Below are 19,884 nucleotides of genomic sequence, written 5' to 3' on the forward strand. Positions count from 1 at the left end.
GGCTGAAGATCCAGCTTACAGCCACTGTCTCCTAATTACGGGGGCACCTGGGCTCTGTTGCCCATTTCTCAGGCTCGCCTACGGCGCCTGTCACCGCGGGACGTCCAAAGAGGGCTAGGCCCGTTCCATGATGTCTTGGCCCTCCCTCCTCAAATCCTGGCCCAAAACACTGAATATTATGCAGCAATGTATGGGCCAAATGGACAGTAGCAGGGCAGATGGAGTTAGATAGGGGTCAGTGCCTGAAAACCATAGTTATCGGGCTGCCACAGGCTGAGCTTCATTGCCGCGCGGCCATCTTGGCAGAACACCTGGGGTGCACATCAGCAAATCTCCTTTGTCCAAACCACACATCCGCCTACATGCCTAAACTTCTACTCTATGATGGCAGGCAAGTCACTCATAATCCTGATATTACAATTGCCATCCTTCATTATTATGAACAACTGTATTCCACCAAACTTGTGGAGGGCGACGACGCCAGAGCTGCCTACCTTGAAGAGGCTGAATAGGTGTGGATCACTGACGTGCAGTGTAAATACTTGAGCGAGCCTATCTCTGAAGAGAAAATAGCACAGCCCATTGATGCCTTGGACGGCAATAAGGCCCCCGGCCTTGACGGTTTCACAAGCATCTTTTACAAGACTTATAAATCCATTCTCTGCTGAAGCCTTCGATGAGGGCGTACTGCCATCATCACTGTGTGAGGCGGTGATTACACTCTTGATGAAATCTGCCAAATATCGTCTCCTCTGCACCTCCTACCGCCCCTCTCTTTACTCAATATCGCTAAAATCTTGGCCATGGTAATATCCACCATATTGGCACTGTTAATCGATAAGATCATCTCCCTAGTACCGACAGGATTTGTTCTTCACAGGTCTACATCCTTCAACCTCCGCACGGTATCTGCAGTACTTAACAGGGTCTCGCTCGAGATATTTGCGGCCATTGCTCTGCTTGAGGCGGAAAACACATTCGACTCCCTGGAGTGGCCTTTTGTCCACGTAACGCTGCAGAAACTCAGGCTCCCAAGGGCTTCATTGCACTAATCATGCTTCTCTACTTACCCCAGTTGACGGCTCCGTGTGAATGGCTCACTCACTGACCAGTCCACGATCGGCCAGGGTACACATCAGGTAAGCCCCCGCCACCATTTCTTTTTATTATTGCCATGGACCCACTGATGTCCCACCTACAGGAAAAATACATGCACCGCAGACTTTGCTTTTGGCCTGGCCCGCTATTGTAATTGCTGTGTTTGCTCTGCCTTCCAATGTAATGCTTAGATTGCTGTACCTGCTGGTTTTGCTAATGTTTTTGTCCCCCCTACCCAGGTATCTATCGATGGATGGACTATACACCCATAATTTGAACACTATGTTTTGTACTATTTTGTTTGAAAAAACATAAATAAAGTTCCCCCCAAAAAAGTTTAAAGATTTTCAGTGTAAAATGTACTAACAATCAAAGTAAAAACTTGTGTTTAGCTGCCTCCACCAGAAGCCATCTAGATTCTGTATCTCATGGGTGTTAGAGCCCAAAGAATCGGTTTAAGTGGGGGCGGGGGGAGGGGGGGAGGGGATTATTGCATGCGATTGTTTAAAAGATACAAATTCTGGACAACATTTAAAGGCATATAATGCTTCATCAGCACTGAATATATTACAGGGTTGCAGGTTCTTTTTCAATATGTCAAAATCAAGACTTGAGCTATGACTACTCTCTTCTTAACCGGTTTTGAAGAATGGCATGGCCCTCTTATATACCTGCTAGTGAGTCTCTCTTAGACACTAGTACCTGCTGAAAGGTAGAACATTCCTCAGAGTAACTGTCCTGCAAAACCACTTCCTAATTATGTTGCAAACCTCACCAAATTTGCCGATGTAGCTCTTGTTGAATGAGCTATAAACGTGGCAAGAAAAAGTCTTCTCTATTACATTTATGTTAAGAGGGTGTGATACAATCTACAAAACAATGGTCAATGCCTTCATTTGAGAAACAGCCTGGCCTTTATTTAAACTATTATAGGACACAAAGAGTAGACTACTGAGCCTTAATTACTGAATTCTGGATGCATGATAATAGAGGAAGTGTTTGGCACCCAGTATGTGCAGAAATTTTGTCTGCCATCAATGAAGGCTTTGAAAAGAACACAAGATGCATAACAGCTTTGATTCAACTGAAAGTCAAAAATGATCTTCGATCTGAAGCAAGGATCTCCTCTTCGCATGGTGGCTTTACATTGATGACACTTCAGAAGGGGCTTTTCAATTCTCTTTAAAACAGCCTTACTTCACAGGCTCCTTGAACAAGTAATTGCTGGGGTGAAAATCAATTCCACAAAAGGAATTTTAAATCACCAGAACATATAGCTGAAACCAGTCTCCTGTTAGCGAGTAATACGATAAGCTCAAAAGTTGAAGCTGGCCCTTTTACATGACAGATTCGTTTTTATAAAAGACCCCCTAGAAAAGTATTCACTACCTCCATGTGGATCCCTGTATAAGGAAGTATTGGTGTTGCACATGGTTAAACCCAGGAAGTAAGGCAAAGTCCCTCCAGACTGACAACATTCTGTGTGAACTTTTTTCATCCATAACAGGCAAAATCAATTATAAATGTTCTTGTAACCAGCTTTAGTAGATGAAAGTCAAGCTTCCCTGCCTGCGTAGAATATTGATTAAATCATAACAAGTGACAACTTTCTAATTGTTCACCAGTCATACAACTAGGCAAAATTATGATGCTTTAAGAAAAGCAGCACCTGCCTGATCTGGACGGATTGGTAATTAATTTTATCCTGATCTAGGGGGAGAAGTAGATCTGAGACCCACAGTAGTTTCAAACACAATATCAACGAAAATAGCCCAAAAGTCTTTTGTTAATTAATCCTGGAAAATTCCATAACTGTCAGAAATGTCAGGACTATCAGAGTTTTCCGTGGGTAAAGAGGAAAAGTGCACAGAGGCTGCACATACCTGCTCATTAAAATGGTTTCGCCCTCCAAGCCTTGCTATGGGTGTATGTTCACATATTTTGGATTCTGAGTATTCTGATTCAATGAAAAGAACAAACAGAGGTGCTTCCTAACATTTTAGGATCATGTCTTCATCCTCTTGGAGTAGGACCAACTTTGGGAATTGCTTTGGCTGATGCTATCTCCCACTACTTTATTCATGGCATGGCAATGCTCTGTCAACTGGCTAATCCAGCATTCAAATGCCAACTTCCACGGTGTCTAGGTTTCCAAGGACAATTACTGTATTAGTTTTCCTCCATGCTTACAAATATAAACATGGTCCTTATGTTACCCATATGATTTTTTTACTGTTTTTCCTGAATGAATTATTTTAAGGACCTGAACACCAAAGAAATTGTAATAAGAATTCAGTGAATTTCTCAGTGATGCTGCTAGAAAACTGATTTTCTGAGTCCACAGTTTTTGCAGCTTTTTACACCTTATTTGGAGCCTACAACATGAGATCAGGATGAGCTATAACACACTGGCCCCAGGAGGACCTTGAGCTGCCTAATTGTTGACTAACAAAGACAAACGTACTAGAAGATGCTCACAAGTAGGGTCTTTTTTTTGCCATCTGCTTCACTTGTAAGATGGAAGGATAGAGATTTGCTTAGAAAAACAGGATAGTTCTTATGGTTGGAGAACAATTCTACCTATTGAAGAATGAGTACAGGAGCAGGAACAATTAACTGCTTTGGAACAGAACACATTTTCTTGCTCGAGATGAGTGTGTTGATATCAACCAGATGTGGGCAGCCACTAGAGCCAGATATTTTGAGGCATACACAGCATCACTTTAAACAGGCAGAGTTGGTCCAAGAGGCCAAATAAAAGCTGTTTTAAGTGCTTTCAATGACTGGCTACATGGTGTGAGGGTTACGCATTTACAAGACACAAAGAAAACCCTCTTGCTGCAGGGTATGAACAACAGTTTGAAGTGTTGACATCTTAAGGGATATTTCTGGTAATGGATTTGTTGACTATCCCGAGAGCTAAGATTTTCAAATAACATTTCTTTCCTTAATTGAGGAAAATGTCGCAGAAGTTGATGTCTTCATTTATTTGAATTTGTTGGGCCTCTAGTGTATTGGCAGAAATAAACCAGTGTATGTGTGTTTGATCTCCAATTAGCTTGGCCTCTTTTCTCTCTGTTTGTGTAATGTGGCCCATAATCCTTCAGACACATGACATGCTGAAGTGATGAATGTGGAGGAAGATTTAGTGAAGCCAGTCCATTCCTGCCGTTCCTGGACTTTGGGCAGTCAACCCTCTTCTTAACATGTGAAATGACAAAACGTTGCAACGTTGTACGTATGTATCTTGTTGATTACTAACTATCTGGGGGTTCTTGGCAATAGGTTTTTCATTATTGCTGACCAATTCTAATCAACAAAATGAGAAAAATAGAGCCAAACTCATTCGGAGCTCTTTGTGCTTAGTGGTGGAGCATGGTTTGAGGCAGATTCATGTTTCTTACGTGCCCCGTTGGTTGGGTGTTAGGCTTTAAGTACTCTGTAAAGCAAACAGAGAAAAATAATACAAAGCCTTGAGCTTCTAACTAGACACAGACACTGCATTTGCGTTTGGATGGCTATTCCTTCACTCAAGTAGAAAATAGACAGCAATTAGCAGTGTCGTACCCTCGCCTTCCAGTATATAAATCTCACCTCTTCAGATAGTGTGACATTGCAATAGGCAGTAAATGAAACTGCCAAGAAGATCATAACTTTGAAAGTTCTTTTACTTCCATGTTTCACTGGTAATGTTTTTGTTTGGGTTTATAACCAATTTTTGCAGGAAAATATATTGTATTTGCGGTAAAACTAACATATTTGGGGAGCACAGCCTTTAGTTGAGGGCATGGGTCTCCAACCTTTTCTGTAATATCAGCTACATATGTTGAATGAAAATCACCCCAAGCTATTAATACCATTAGTGTTTTAATAGTGACTACACCAGATAAGTTACATTGGTGGCCATCCTATGCAAGATAAGAGCAGTATTCACCTCAGTTCATCAGACAGGATTGCCAGCAGTAATTTAAAAAAAAGGCTTGGTCAGTGTGGAATACATAACAGCACAGTTGCAGTGCCCCTGGCACTGGGGTAATAACATTAGTAATAGGTCTCACAAAGGCTATATTAGTTATCAATAAAATGTCAGCTTAAAACATTTCTTTTTAATTCAACCACTTTTATCCGAAGGAGCGCAAATACACACATTTTCGACTAAAATAGAAGTTTTTCAATTTTGGTACACATATATTAATTCAACCAAGAAAAAGCTTTGAATTTACAAGGATGGTGTGCCTATAGAAGAGCTACTTATAGGCAGCTGGGGAGCAACCCGTAGCTCACAAGCTACTCGTTGGAGAAACCTGGTTTAGAAGAATCACTTTCTAAGACAACAGACTTGAAAAGTGAAAGTTAGGCTGCTCCAGAAACTTAAAATCTTCATTGCAGTTTTACAGAGGGCTTCAAATCTCTTATTGCATAATACAATGTGAAAATTACTGAGTAATCCAGATCTCCTTTGTGGGCTTTACTCACATCAAGTGACAGAAAGAAGAATCTAACATGGCCCTTGAGGATAGAAGTATACAACCCTCCTTTTTTTCACTGTCAAGCAAATGAACCAAGAGGCATCAAAGTAAAATCAATATACACAAGGTTGACACTATAGCTCTCGTTCAAAGTGCAGGACTAAATTCCGATCCCTGATCAAACGTTTGTTTGCACGGGGGATGCAATTACACGTTTTTGAGATAATAATTACACACTTGAAGTTTTCCCCCGATAGATTCCAGTAGGTCGAACCTACCAAACTATCAGGAAAAAGCCTGTTAAAAAGGCGAAACCGGAGGAGCTTGGTGTGTTAAATACAGAGTATGTGTGTTATGCCTCATTTGCAAGTAAAAATCTCAGAATACGAGTTATCTACCATGGTGGCAAACACCAAAAGTCTGAGTAATGGTGGTTCCCACATAACTCACCCTATTCCATCTAACATGTAATTGGGACCCACATCTTTGTTAAAAAAGGTTTCTGCTTTCCACCGTGAGAGGGCAGAATGTTCAAATACATAGAGCATGTGAGTCTATGAAAGATACTGTGTTGGAGAAAAGGTCTTCCCACTCAATCAGAGTTTGGTATTATATTCACTAATCATATGCTTGAGAATTTATAACAAAGTGCTGCCTACAAGTTGCTTCACCAACAGCATGCACTGTGAACTCTATAGGACTGTTCTGCATAAAATGCTAATATGAGAGGCCTGTAGTCATTTCATAGACATACACATATACAAATGTTGCGCAGCACTTAGGAAAGTTAAATTTCATTTTTCGCCCTATTCTCAAACCCAGATGTCTATGCTTCAAGTACCATTTTTTACATAACTCCTTTTACATACAATTCTCCAATAAATTAAAATATAATCCAAACAGGGAAGCAAACCACATTTTTCAATGACTATATAAATACGCTTTCTTAATAGAAATGTGCATTTGTACAATTCTCCCGCATCTTAAGTGTCAATACAAAGCAAATATGAAGGCAGCATCCATAAATTAGAACATTTTTATATCCGTATAAAAGATGAGTTCTCCAAAATAATCTGTCGACATTTATGAGATCGCATTGAAAGGGTGCACTGACTGGACATCAAACAAGGGCATGTTCAGAGCATGGCGACTGCACGAGTAACAAACAGGCCAAGGAAAAACCGCCGAACTTCAAAAATATCTATGGGAATATATTTATAGGAAAACTTGTACTGAAGATTAGCTTTTTGCACAAACATTTCTGTCGCGATTACATTGTGATAAATTAGATATTTAGGGGAAAAAACTCTTGACATTTACGTGGGGATATGTTTTACATGCTTTGCCTGGCATGTAAAAAATTAACTTGAAAATATCTTGATACCTAAACAAAACGAGAAGAGGGTTTGAAGGTAGCTTCTTTTTACAGAACCGGTATGGGTTGTCTGTGTTTAAAACAACTCAGAAAGGAAGAAGAAATGTCGACACAGCTGTAGAGTGCCACCCGGCCTCTACTGACATGCTTTATGTAGAAGCAAGCACCGCGGAGGCCGGGATCGGCCTAAGGAGATTGCTATAAGTGCAGGGAACTGCAAGGCTGCCCGGGGTGGGGGGGTGCGCCAGCCGCCTTAATATGGCGGCCAACTTAGTGCCACAGGAAGGCACTGGAGTCGCCGGTCTAGTCCCTGGGCCACGGCCAGGGAAGACTTCCGGCCGACCCATTTCCGGGGAGGGGGGAGGGGACAGGGGTATTTAGGCTGTCCCCGCCCATCCTTCGCCCTCTTGTCCCTCGCCGTCTCGCTTCCGGACTGAGGCCCATACGACCCAGGTCAGAAGCCTTAATCAGGGCTTTAAGTGAGATGAAAAAACTGGGGGGTCTCCCATAGGGGCGTGGCCGATGTAAATAAGGGCGTGGCTTAAAAACACTTACACTAAAAATCTGTACCCACTGATATTTTGCTGCGTCAGTCCATTCATCCAGATATATACCACAAGTAACATTACTACAACAAGCCAGGACTATTCAGTTTGTCAATGGTTGTAAATTGCATAAGGTAAATAAGCAACAACTATGACTTTGTTGTATGTAATATTGAACATGCTTCCGTTCTTGTGGACTACCGACTTTTGAGCTGAGAAAGCAGGTTCGAGGCTCACGTGGGTTCAACATCCTGTGATTCAAAACATGAATATGTCTCCTTGTGAAATGTAACTGGTGCTCATGTTTGCTCCAACTTTGCGCTATATAAAACTGAAAAATGAGTCTCTTTGAAGTTACATTAAAAGCAGTGACGGGTGGTACTATTGCAGAGTTACGCTTTTTTTCCCCCTCAACCCTGAAGGTAAAAATGGAGAGCCCGGTAGGGACCCGTCTTGGCACCTGCTTTTAAGAACTGCCAGTGCTGAGCATCGGCAGGACCTGACCCACTTAAAACCCTGGCATTAACACTGGTGAGGAGGTGGGCCATTTGCATCCCTTGCATTCCCTGGGCAGTAACTGAATCCTGCCCACCTGCCCCAGCAGTGTGAATGAGACTCAAGCCCCCCTCCTCGAGCACGGCCAGCTGACTGGGACGCTCCATGTGGAATCTACGTGTCTCCACCAGCCAGCCACGTTGCAGCCCTAAATGCACGGGCTCGTCAATTCGTGGGCGCGGCCTTACCCCTTCTCATCTGAGGACTCTGCTGCCTGCCCGCAGCCCCAGTGCCAGAAGGGGAATTCAGCAGGACGTTGCTCCCGTGCTTGCCTGCACAGCACGCTGCCAAGCAAGTTCGCTTGGAGACTCCTCCTCCGCTTGCCGGGCTCTGGCGCCACCTGGAAGTGCTTGGCTTAACTGTACCTCAACTCTAAGGCTACCTCGCTCAAGGCCTCACACGCCACCTGGTGGTCACCTGCATCACCAGGCTTCAGCTCTTTCCGGCAGCAGCTTCGCACACTGGTTTTTCGGCACCTTTGGCTACCACGAGCCACATGAGTGCACCACCCCACTGCAACCAGCATGCACTAACACGCCATGGCAGATGACCAGCATGCGCAAGGATGGATGGACCCCAAGTGTCACCGGGATACAGCCCTTATAGCTCTCTCTGCGCCTACACTACAGCTGTTCAGCGCCTTGGCTGATTCGGCCAGCTGCATCCAGATGGCACACATGGGTAGGACGTCTGAATAACTACTTCAGCACCACGCGAGAAATGGATGGCATAGCGAAGAGGTCCCTCCTTCTGCACAGAGAGGAAATCTACAAGCTCTTTGACCCTGCCAGCCACTGGAGCCGAGGACTACTACGATGCAGCTGTAAAGACCCTCAAAACATATTTCGACCCGCAGCTCAATCCCGATTTTGAGCGATTCAAGCTGCTTCAATTCCAACAGCAAGAGGAGGAGAACAGTGACGCCTTTCATGACCAGCTGGGGCACCTCACCAGCACATGCGTAGATGACAACCAGCCAAAAGAGGTGCATGCCCAAGTCATCCAAGGTTGCAGATCCGCCACCCTAAGACGACTCAGTTTACACCAAACTGGATTATTGCTCAATGTCATCCTAATTCTGGCCCACCAGTATGAAATATCCAACAGTCGGGCAGACGAGATGGAAGTAGCCCTGAACCGGACGCCTGTGCCGCGGGTGTAACAGACTCAGGTTTCCCAAGAGTGAAGACAGAGAAGGTCAAGGCAGTATATAGACGAACGGCAGGCCCTCGACAGCTGCCTCACTGGCAACTACCCCACCCAGGTGCGGGAACTACGGCATGGACCAACACCAAAATGATATCCACCTAGCTAGAGCACAACTTGCTCCAAGTGCGGCAAGACAAATCACTTAACCCACGTCTGTACGAACACAGGGCAGGACCGAAGACCACAAGCAAAGCCTAAACTGCAGACCACACTGAAACACCTCACGTTGGATGATGACACCTCCCATGCGAGCAGCCGTGGCCCCCACTTCATCATGGGTGGCCTGACAGAGAAAAGGAAAACGTCTTCAACGTCTTAACAGCACACCCAGACAACATGAACAGGAAGCTGGCCCCCATGTGCACCATCATGGTCGGTGAAGTCGCTGTGCCAGCCCTGATTGACACAGGAGCATTCATTAAAATCATGCACTACAATAGTATGAGAACCTTCAACCATATCCCCAGTTGGGAGACGCCAAAGCGAAGATCTTTGTATGCAGAAGTAAGGCCATAGAGCTGGTTGTAGAGAAGGTTGACCAAAAACTATGAACCTGTTTCCACGTCATCAAGGAAGGAACTTGGCACCTTCCTGGGCTGCCACATTGCGGAGGACCTAGGGCTCGTCTGCTTCTCCCAGCACATCCACACCAACCAGGAGAGTATGATCATGAAGGAGTTCCTTAGTTTCTGCCAAGGCCTTGGCTGCCTGCAAAACCCACAAGTAAAATATTAACCATACCGCCCTGTGGCACTGCACCAGACGTGTCTCCTTCCACCTTTCACGCCAGGTGGAAGCAGAACTGAGGAAACTGGAGCAGCTGGACATCATAGAGAAAGTGTCAGGCCCCACCCAATGGGTGCCCCTGCTGGACATGGCACTCAAGCCGAGAGAACTGGGAGTAGTGCACCTCTGCGTGGACATGCGCCTCTCGAACACGGCAATACACTTTGAGCGACATTTGATGCAGACATTGGACGACATCATCTCTGACCTCAACTGGACGCAATGGTTCTCCAAGCTGGACCTCAATGCAGGGTACCACCAGCTTGAATTAGACCCCACATGCTGGTACATCACCACCTTCTCTACCCTCCTCAGTCTCAGAAGGTATAAACACCTACATTTCTGCATCTTGTCAGCAATGGAGGTGCTCCACAACACCATCAGGGAGGTGTTGTCCAGAATTGTGGGCTTGTTCAAAATCAGTGACGTCATCCTGATCTATTCCCACACAGTGGAGGAGCATCACAAATGCCTCCGCAACACCCTAGTCCGCTTGGCAAAGTACAGTCTAAGACACTTCACAAGGAAAAGAAGGAACTTAAATTGACCCAAAAAAGGCAGAGAGCCATTGGCACCACACCGATACTCCCAAAATGCAGGAGAGGTACAAAACTTCCTTAGGCTGGCCACGTACTGTGGTAGATCCAGCCTGAATTTGGCAACTTTGTCTGAAACCCTGAGAGCCCTAACAAAAATAGATGTTAAATGGAAGTGGACTGACTGGGCCAAGGAAGCCTTCCATCACATCAAAAGAGCCCTCAGGAGTGATGCCACAATGGCATACTATGGCTCTCGCCACAACACTGAGCTAGTTGTCGACATCAGCCATGTTGGGCTGGGAGCATTACTGATGCAGGAAGCAAGCCACAAGATGCGAGTCCTGAATGCAAATGCCAGCAGAGCACTCAAGGGACAGGGTCCAGACACGACCAGATAACCAGGAAAGGCCTGGACAACCGGTGGAGATGCCACCAATTTCATCTTTACCTATGCAGTCGTCACCTCCGGGTCACCAAGGACCACAAGCCGCTAATTCCTCTCTTACCCGGCACATCCCAAAACCAGCCACCCAGGAATGAGCGATGGGCAGCCCAGCTGCAGATGTGCAACTTCCTGGTGGCGTACAGACCCAGGGCACACAACCCTACGGCCGTACTGTCAAGACACCCGCAGATAGGGGGAGAGGGCATAAAGGAAGAAGATGAATGGTCGGAAGACCTCGCCAGAATGGTCATGCAAGGGGCCTGACCTGGGCTGATGAAGTCCATAGATGTGCGGATGGTGGCTAGTGCAGGCCCCTGTCTCCAAAGAGTAGTGGAAGCCCTTCGCAACCGAAAGTAGAGCCACTTTCTGGATAGAGCAAGAAGATGAAATGCAGAGGCCAAAGCCGCCCTCACTCAGCTCTGGCATATCCACCACTAGCTTAGCTACACCATGGATGGGCTCCTGCTGAGAGGCTCCCACATTGTAGTTCCTAAGAAACCACAGTCCTCAGTGATTGACATGGCACACTAAGGACACCAAGGCAAGGCCAGGATCTAGGCGAAGGAGAAAAGTCTTGTTCCCCAGGATGGACGAGTGAGTGGATGAGATAGTCAGCAATTGTGTCCCATGCCAAATCACAGGAGGGGACAACACAGGCCCAAGTCTCTACAGAGTATAGACCTCGGCGTGCATGGACCCACTTCAGCATGGACTTTGGGAGTTTCCCCGAAGAGAGGTTCACTATTGTCATTAATGGTGGCCACTCCAATTGCCCAGTGGTGGAGGCAAACCAATCCACAACATTTAAGGCAGTGCACCCAGTGCTCTAGAATTCGTTGTCACTGTTTGGAATGCCCAGACGTGATCAGTACTGACAACAGACCTGGATTTTGAGAACTATCTCCAAAGCCTTGGGGTACAGAACAGCAAACATGAGAACTTTCACAAAGACCCTACAGATAGGGGTAGATCAAGGAGAGGACCTCGAAGCATGCCTGAAAAAGATCCTGATGGCATAAGGGCAAACCCCTCACACAACAACAGGATGTGTGCCCGTGGATCTCCTGCTAAACAGCCCACCAGGGATACAATTCCCACCAGCCGCCACTGACAGCCGGTCGTTTTGAATGAAAAGTCAGTGCAAGAGAAGCATCAGGGAACCATCGCGAAAGATCGAGGGGCCTGAACGCCAACCCTCCGAGTAGGGGACATGGTGTTCATGAAAGACAGCCACCCTGGGTACAAATTCAGGACCCGTGGAATCCATGGCAAATCACTCAATTACAAGGGACTATGGGCATAGCGTTGCATCAGGGTGAAGCATTAACTAGGAACATGTCCTAGTTCAAAAGAGCCCAAGGTGCAGCACGACCAGGCATAGCCGACCTCCATCAGCCCCCCCCCTCTGAGGGGGACTGGAGCCAAAAGGGAGAGGCGTTGACACTTCAGAGTACAACAACCCCAAGCAGAGAAGGTCACACCAGGGAATCGAAGGACGCCCTCCTGAGCTCGACCAGGAGCTAGTCACCCCAGAGGGAAGACAGTGAGGATTTGGAAGGCACCATGAGGGCCCGGACAGGTCCATACCACTGTACTGCTTAAGGCTGTACCTAGCAGGGTCCTCAAGGGTTATGCGTGAGGCAACCACATGCTAAATCGAGAGTCCCAGAAGGAGAGTCATGGCTGAAAACTACAGTGGGGATGGATGTAGAGGGCCACCTGGTCTCTACTGATATGCTGTACAAGCACACACCCTTGAGGCTAGGTGCGGCTGAAGGGGATTAATAAACGGGCAGTGAACTACTCAAGGCCATGCTCAGACTAGTAATGTGTGTATCTGGTATATTGTACCTCCAGAAACATATGACCCTGGCCACGGCCCTTTACAAAAGCTACAGTGGAAGTGGAGCCCTATGGGAGAGAAAAAAAAAAAGAACAGAAAATGTAGGCAGAGCTGAAAAAGACTAATTTTGAGGCAGGTAAAATGAGTGCCCTAAACAAAACAGAGAGAATGGAGGCAGGAAAGGGATCATAAGAAGATTGAGTAGGACACCAAAAAGTGGAGGAGGAAAGGTTGTGAGGGACATACAGATGGTGGTGTCACAAGGAAGACTTAGGATGACCTAGTGGGAGATGGAGCTGGAGAACGGAAGAAAAGTCACGTACCCTGGATCTCGTCCTGTAAATTGGCTAATACAAAATATACACATACACCTATAATGCATGTTTGGGAAAAATATAATTGTTGATGTCTTGAACAAATCAAACTAGACAATATCAATCACAGCTTACATCATGCTGGAACTGTCAGATCTGACAAAATGGGATTCCTTTATTCTGCTTTTCGATAACAATCAACTATATAAGCATAAGGATGCCCCAGGTGTGGTACTCACCAGCGTTCACAATCGCATCCACTTCCAGCTTAGTGATGTCACCTCTGAACAACGATATCTTCTCGATCAGGTGTTTATCCTTCGGATACTTCACTTCTGCAGAAGGCTTAATCTTGGCACCTGGGGGCAGAAAGGCAGGAGATGAAGCATCTCACTGTCTTTTCGTCAATCCCTCTCCCACTTTCCAGCCACTCTTCTGTCTCTTGCCTTCTCATTCATCCATTCCTGCTCTAGCTCATTCCCTCTTGACACTTTTCTTTTTCTACCTCCATCTTCATCACATATCATCATAACATCTTTATTCAGTTGTACACAGCAACCACAAAAGAACACAATAAATATCCATAAAACATACAGTTAAAACACATATACATTAAGTACAAAATAAGAATCCTGAATACAATAACAGCAGATCAAAAAAGTGACACTGGATACATTGACTCAAAGCACAATCCGGTCTTGAGCGCATAGACACCAGGACTGCACGTAAACAACTGACGACAACAAATAAAACATGTTCATTAGAAAGCAGTTGTAAATACATGAGAGCAGGTGGCATTTGGATGAAATTCAAGGTCTTCAACAATGGTAACAGAAACTGCTTTCTGGGCCAACTGTAGTACTTGCAAAACATAACAAAATGTAGGGCGTCCTGCAGATACCTGTTGTCGCAGGGTATCCTCTTGCCCGGGTGTACCTATCCACAGGGTGTGGCCAGAAGATGATGTGATTTATTAAATCGAAACCTGGCCAAGAGAAATTGGTCGCGTCTGCTAAATACCTACACTAAATATAGCTCCATACCCTTAACCAACACTATGACCATGTGACCCCTCATTAGGAATTTCATGAATTCATCCACTTCTCTGGTTAATATTTCCTGCTCAAAATACAGCTCTTTTATACCTTGTAGCTCCCGGGGCAACAAGGAATGAGGTGTAGGTAAGCATCCATTCTCCCGAGTGCTGCAAATGCTGCCTAGACGTAGGTCTCGGGCTCACTTTGCCACTGGATTCAAGCTATCCTGGCTGAAGAGGGGTGTAACCCCGAAACCGGACCTAAGATGCTTGTTTCCGGTCCAGGGAGGACCTGGCTTGGCAGTTCGGGCTGGACTCTTCCCATGAGGCACAGGGTCAAGACTGATTTGCATATGGCCAGGTCTAAACTGGGGTGGCATGGTGAGCAAAAGAATGATGGATTTAACCCAGATCTCTTGACTGGGGGAGAATGTTTTGATTTGTTCTGCATTCCGTCCATCAATTGCGTGTCTTTTGACATAGGCTGTAAGCGCGTCATCCAGGGACAAGCATATAGAGAGGATCAGTCTGTTAAGCTTAAGATCCTCCCTGGTCCAGAATTTTACCCAGCAGAGCAGGGGGCTAAGAGCGACTAAGTCATCGAGAAACCTGATTCCAAGTTGAGCATGCACTGGAAAAAATGACATACATTGCACAACCTGGACAAGTCACCTTAAAAATGTGTTTTCGGGGGCTTGAATTATGCCAGTCTTCCCATATCTCCAGATCTCACTGCCATACCAGGTCTGGGACACACACTTGGCATCATAAATCTTATCAATACTTGCGGAGACCAGGGACCCAATCTATAAGCAAAGCTAGCCACTGCCCCAGTGGATTTAACAAGCTCCGCTATTGTGCCCTCCAACAATTGCTGCCAATTATTCTTAGCATCCAATAGTACCCCTAGATTGGGAAAGGCTGAGACTTTGCCCAGAGTGTAGTGGCTCACCTTGAAGATCTTAGAGCTGAGAGACAATAGTCCCACTACCAAGACAGAAGGTATGGTAAAGTTCACAGTCAGGTCCAGACTATCCATAAAGATTACAGATTTGTCCAGGAGGAGCAGCAGCCTCTGGCTGTATGAGCCATCAGGACGGCATCGTCGACATACAACAATACTAGGAGCGACCTCAAATCTACCCTAGGGCAATCAAACTGTATGGTAAGAAGGGTGTCCGAAAATGAAAGGTGCAAGGATACACTTCTGCTGCACATCCCTACTGGTTGGGAAGGAAAAACGCACAGAAACTGAGGTGCCCAAGTGCAAGTCTGCCAACAAAGCCAATATGTTGGTATTCACCCCTAACGCGAGCAGCAAGGCCCACAGTTTGGTGCAATTCACCGTGTTGAATGCAGACGTAAGGTCCATAAATGACTATTCAGGCCGGCTACAGTATACTTATTTATGATGATTAAGTAAAGATTCAAACACTGGTCAGATGTGGACCTCCCTGGCCTAAAGCCATAGTGGACGTCTATAAGAATGTAATTTGCATCCAACCAGGCCATCAGCCTATTATTTATGAGTCTCCCAAGGACATTTACTACTGTGTCAATCAGTGAGATGGGGCGGTAGCTTTGGGGGTTATCTTTAGTGCCCTTCTTGAACACAGGCACAATCACGGCTGTTGATCATGAGTGCGGCACCTTGCAAACTGCTGCTGCATTCAGGACCTCGGTCAAAAGGGGGCCCCAAAGTTCATCATCCATCCTCAATAAGTCAGGCGGAATCCCATCTGGGCCAGGGGCCTTCTTCCTAGTTAGCGCATTTCTACCCTTTGTTATTACCTTCAGGGCGAAAACCACGAGAACCAGTCCCAGCTCTTTGGCTGCCATAGCCTCCCTCTCTGCCACCTCACCAATGTTGTACACCCCTGCAAAGTTGTCTACCCACTGTTGTTCCGAAATGTGCGCACAAATAGCAGGACCAGTTCCATCTGCAAAGCACAGCCTGTTCACTACCCTCCAAAAGAGAGAGCTGTCTCCCATCTCGATGCCTATGTTAACAACTCCCAGGATGATTCCTGCAGGATATGTTTGTGCTTGGTTACTGCCTGCTTGTAGGCTTGTCTTTGGGATGCCACCACACATCTATCTTTTGGGACCTGCTTCAAGGTAGCCTTCAGCTGCCGAATGTGCTTAGAACAAGCTCTGTCAAACCAATTTGGGTATTGCCCACATGAATGTGTTGATGGTGCGGTCAGTAATCCCTTGGCTTTACAAGCAATACCTTTAAGTGCTTGCATGACATGATACTCAAGAGCATCTGCGTCCAGACAGGTGGCTATCTTCTGAGCAGCGTTAATTAAAAGGGAAGCTTTAATGAGCACCGGGTCTACCCGGGACCAGTTTAGTCACCGGCCTTGGGCAACAAGGAAGAGTCTATCAGGAGCCAGTCGCCCCCCTGTGGTTGATGGAGTGCAAGAAGCCCTTAAGTCCAAAGACAAGGGATTAGAGTCAATAAATGGGCTATGAATGGTATTAAAGTTGTCAATATACAGAAATAGGAGCACAGAAACAAGGATAGAATCGATGATAGAGGTGCAGCCCCTCCCCTTAAAAGTTGGAACAATAATAGGATAAAGTAAATTAATCAACTTTTCCAAGTAAAAAAACAAAGATTATGGGATTCTAGGACTGCACCAAGCTCCAAGCCTTCTTTGGTAAGAACAAAATGAAGCCCCTCTGACACCATACACCTGGACTTAGAGACGTAAATCTTTAAAGGGCAGTCACATAGGTGACAATTAAAATCCTCCACTAACAGTATCATCCCCCAACCCGCCCCCACCGGGAGCTCAGGAACAAGCAGAAACGTTGAAACTAGAGACCTCATCAGGCCCACATCTAGCATTATAAATCTTTCCAATAGGATACTGGACGAGTCCAGTACAGATAATATCAGCCCCTGAAACACCGTCGTATCCCATGACAAATCAATAACATGCCCACTCAGCTCCACTACCACAAGGATGATCAATCCTTCGCTTGCCCTCCTTGCAGCCTAGGGCACTACTAGTAAGAGATATGTTTTATAGTCTTCCATGATAAAGCTATTATTCACCTTCCACGTTTCCTGCAGACAAAAAGTTTGATAGGATTTAAAAGACTCCACCCAGTTCAAATCAGTAAACTTTGATGAGAGCCCCGCAATATTCCAGGACATAGCTTTAGGCCCTTTAAGTTCGATGCCAAGGTTCCCACTGGGGAAATAGAAAGCATGAGGGGTGGAAAGGGGGACCTGATGGACTGCAAGGTGACTTCTAAAAGATTAGCAGCCAGGGAGGAGCGGAAGGTTGGTAAATGGATCCCAGTCACACGACTCAAGGCTACTCAAAGGAGTAAGTTGATTTGAAAGGCTCACCACCAGGGGCTGCCCCCTAGGCTGACTAGTACTACCATAATGGCCCTGCGTTTACCAGGCTTGAGGCCTATGAGAGCGAGAAACCTTCTCAGGTTTATAAAAGAACCCCAGGGGGAGGGCTACAATACCCTGCAGATCGGGAAGCCTAAAAGAAGATAGGGTAGCCAGGACGTGTGCCACAGTCAGGGTTTGTTTAAATTTACCACCACGCCGTCGTCCCCTGACCAACATTTGCAATCCACGTAACTAACTCTGCGAGCCATGATAATTGAGTCAGCAATCCCCCGCATCTACACAGGAGTGCTGGTGGAACCAATGCATCACCTTGTGTGTTTTTGTCTTGAAAGGGCTCAGGTGCAGAATTTAATCTGGGTGGGACATTCCCTAGAATCAAGATAGATGAGGTCCCCTCTGGTGGCAAAGTAAGCATATCCACAGTGCGTGATGAATGGGGTGGGACTATAATTCTATTGCGACTGTTCACTGTGGGGGCACTAGAGTCGGAGAGCCGTGGTGGTATCCTTAAGGCCCCTTCTGGGCCTGAGGACCATGCTGTAATATCAGATGCAGCTAGCTCCGGGGGACTAGTCTGACTTGCCTGCGAATTCTTCCCCGCATTAATTTGAGCCAGAATTTCACAGACACTCTGGTCTCAATGGTGTTTAACCTGAACATAGTTGGTTCAGGTTTGGCGTTTAACACTGCCGTGAGCTCAGAGATTAGATCATTACTAAGAGGGTCCCCCCCAACAGGACAGGGCAGCTTGGGGTCGGACAGGGAGGCCACATGGGTGCTGGAGCTCCCTGATTCCACATTCGCTCCCCTTCTCTACCGCCTACTGCTCGAGCTGATGGGACACGGGGAAAGTAAAACAAGAGCTAGGGCCTCTGAGCCCAGCGGTAATACACGTCTGGCTTCCAGGGACTCCCCATGGTCCCCCCTCACCTCCCCCCAGTCACTCATGACACTCGTTCCCTCCACCCTCCTGGGGTGAGGCATGACCAGTTGAACAGAAAGGGTGCTACCCCTATTTACCGATAGCCTTCTTTCAGTTAATTTGATTTCTTTGGACACCACTGACACTGCCCATGTTAGGAACCCTTAAATGTCATGACGCGCAGTGTGGGGGGCGGCGAGGATGCCTTTACTGCAAGAGCTTTCTTTATTCCCAAGATTAAGTCGCTCACACGACACAGCCCCTCCTAGTCAGCAGTCACAGAGGCTAACAGGTCCCCTCCAAAACCCCCGAGTCCAGTAGACCCAATCAAGTCATTCCCTGCAGTGACACAATCCCCCTCACCCACTTGCCCTTGTGTGCAAATCAAGTGGTGTGCCCTGGCCTTCCGCCATAAGATAATTCAACAAAACACTACCAAACAGTCCAGAACAGGGCAGTAAATGTTTGTTAGTCTCTAACACACTCGCCGCGTGCCAGGAACAAGTCCAGTGGGGCCCTCAATTTGTCTACTGCCCTTTAGGATGCTTTGCGCCCTTCATGAACTCCTTCGGTCAGACCACAGTTCGTCCAGTACCTTGGTCTGCCAGAAGATTGACCTAGCAGTACACCAGCAACAGGCCCACTCTGCAGCTGTGTCTCCTGGTGCTTCTAATGGTGTGGGATAGAGTCCCCTGTGGAAAGTAGGGTCCTAGGAGGTCAGGGAGCCTTTGACAACAACAGGTGAGTACCGTACTGGGCAACGGCAGGGAGCGCTTTACAGCTCTTTGCTGGCCCCGCACCCTTTGCAGTCCCACTCTGCAGCCGCGCCTCCTGGCGCTTCGAATGTTGGGAGATAGAGCCCCCTTTGAAATGTAGGGTCTCAGGAGGTCGGGGAGCCCTTGACAACAACCAGTGAGTTCCGTCTTCACTTATCCCTTGTGACAGTTCTCAGACTGCCCGTTTCTCTATCCTATCCCTCTTCACAATGCCCTCTCTCCTGCTTTTTACCCTGCATTTTCTTTCTCCTGGTTTCAGCCTTTCTCTCAGTCTTTTACTTTCTTTCTGTAATGTTCACCAGTTTCGCAGTAGTGGCCTAATTTCTCGCTTTAAAACTAGGGGACACGTGTGAACATGCGTGTGTCACAACTTAACATAAAATGTGTGATTTGTGCATTTTGGTTTTAATGCATTGAGTCCCTTATTTTCTCGCCTTTAACTCTTCCCCGTTTAATATTTTGCTCCCATCTTTTCATCTCTCTTTCCTTGTGATTCACACTTTCTATTCACAATTTCCCCCCTTCCACATCTCCCTTGTTCCTTCTAGCCCAACTTTTCATGGATTATCTTTCTTCTAAAGTCCCAGCCT

At 46.4% G+C, this 19,884-nt stretch overlaps 1 protein-coding gene across 3 annotated transcripts in view; it reads right to left on the bottom strand.

The window, feature by feature from the left end:
* The window catches only part of MACROD1 (mono-ADP ribosylhydrolase 1), a 2,692,027-nt gene that overhangs the window by 2,408,771 nt on the left and 263,372 nt on the right, over nt 1-19,884 (bottom strand). For all 3 annotated transcript variants that reach the window (XM_085626020.1, XM_085626021.1, XM_085626022.1), the window contains exon 3: nt 13,418-13,537. In XM_085626020.1, coding sequence (XP_085482146.1) covers nt 13,418-13,537 — 120 coding nt within the window. The remainder of the gene's footprint in view (nt 1-13,417; nt 13,538-19,884) is intronic.

Source organism: Triturus cristatus, chromosome 9 (genome assembly GCF_964204655.1).
Source record: "Triturus cristatus chromosome 9, aTriCri1.1, whole genome shotgun sequence".
In the NCBI taxonomy this organism is placed as follows: Eukaryota; Metazoa; Chordata; class Amphibia; order Caudata; family Salamandridae; genus Triturus; species Triturus cristatus.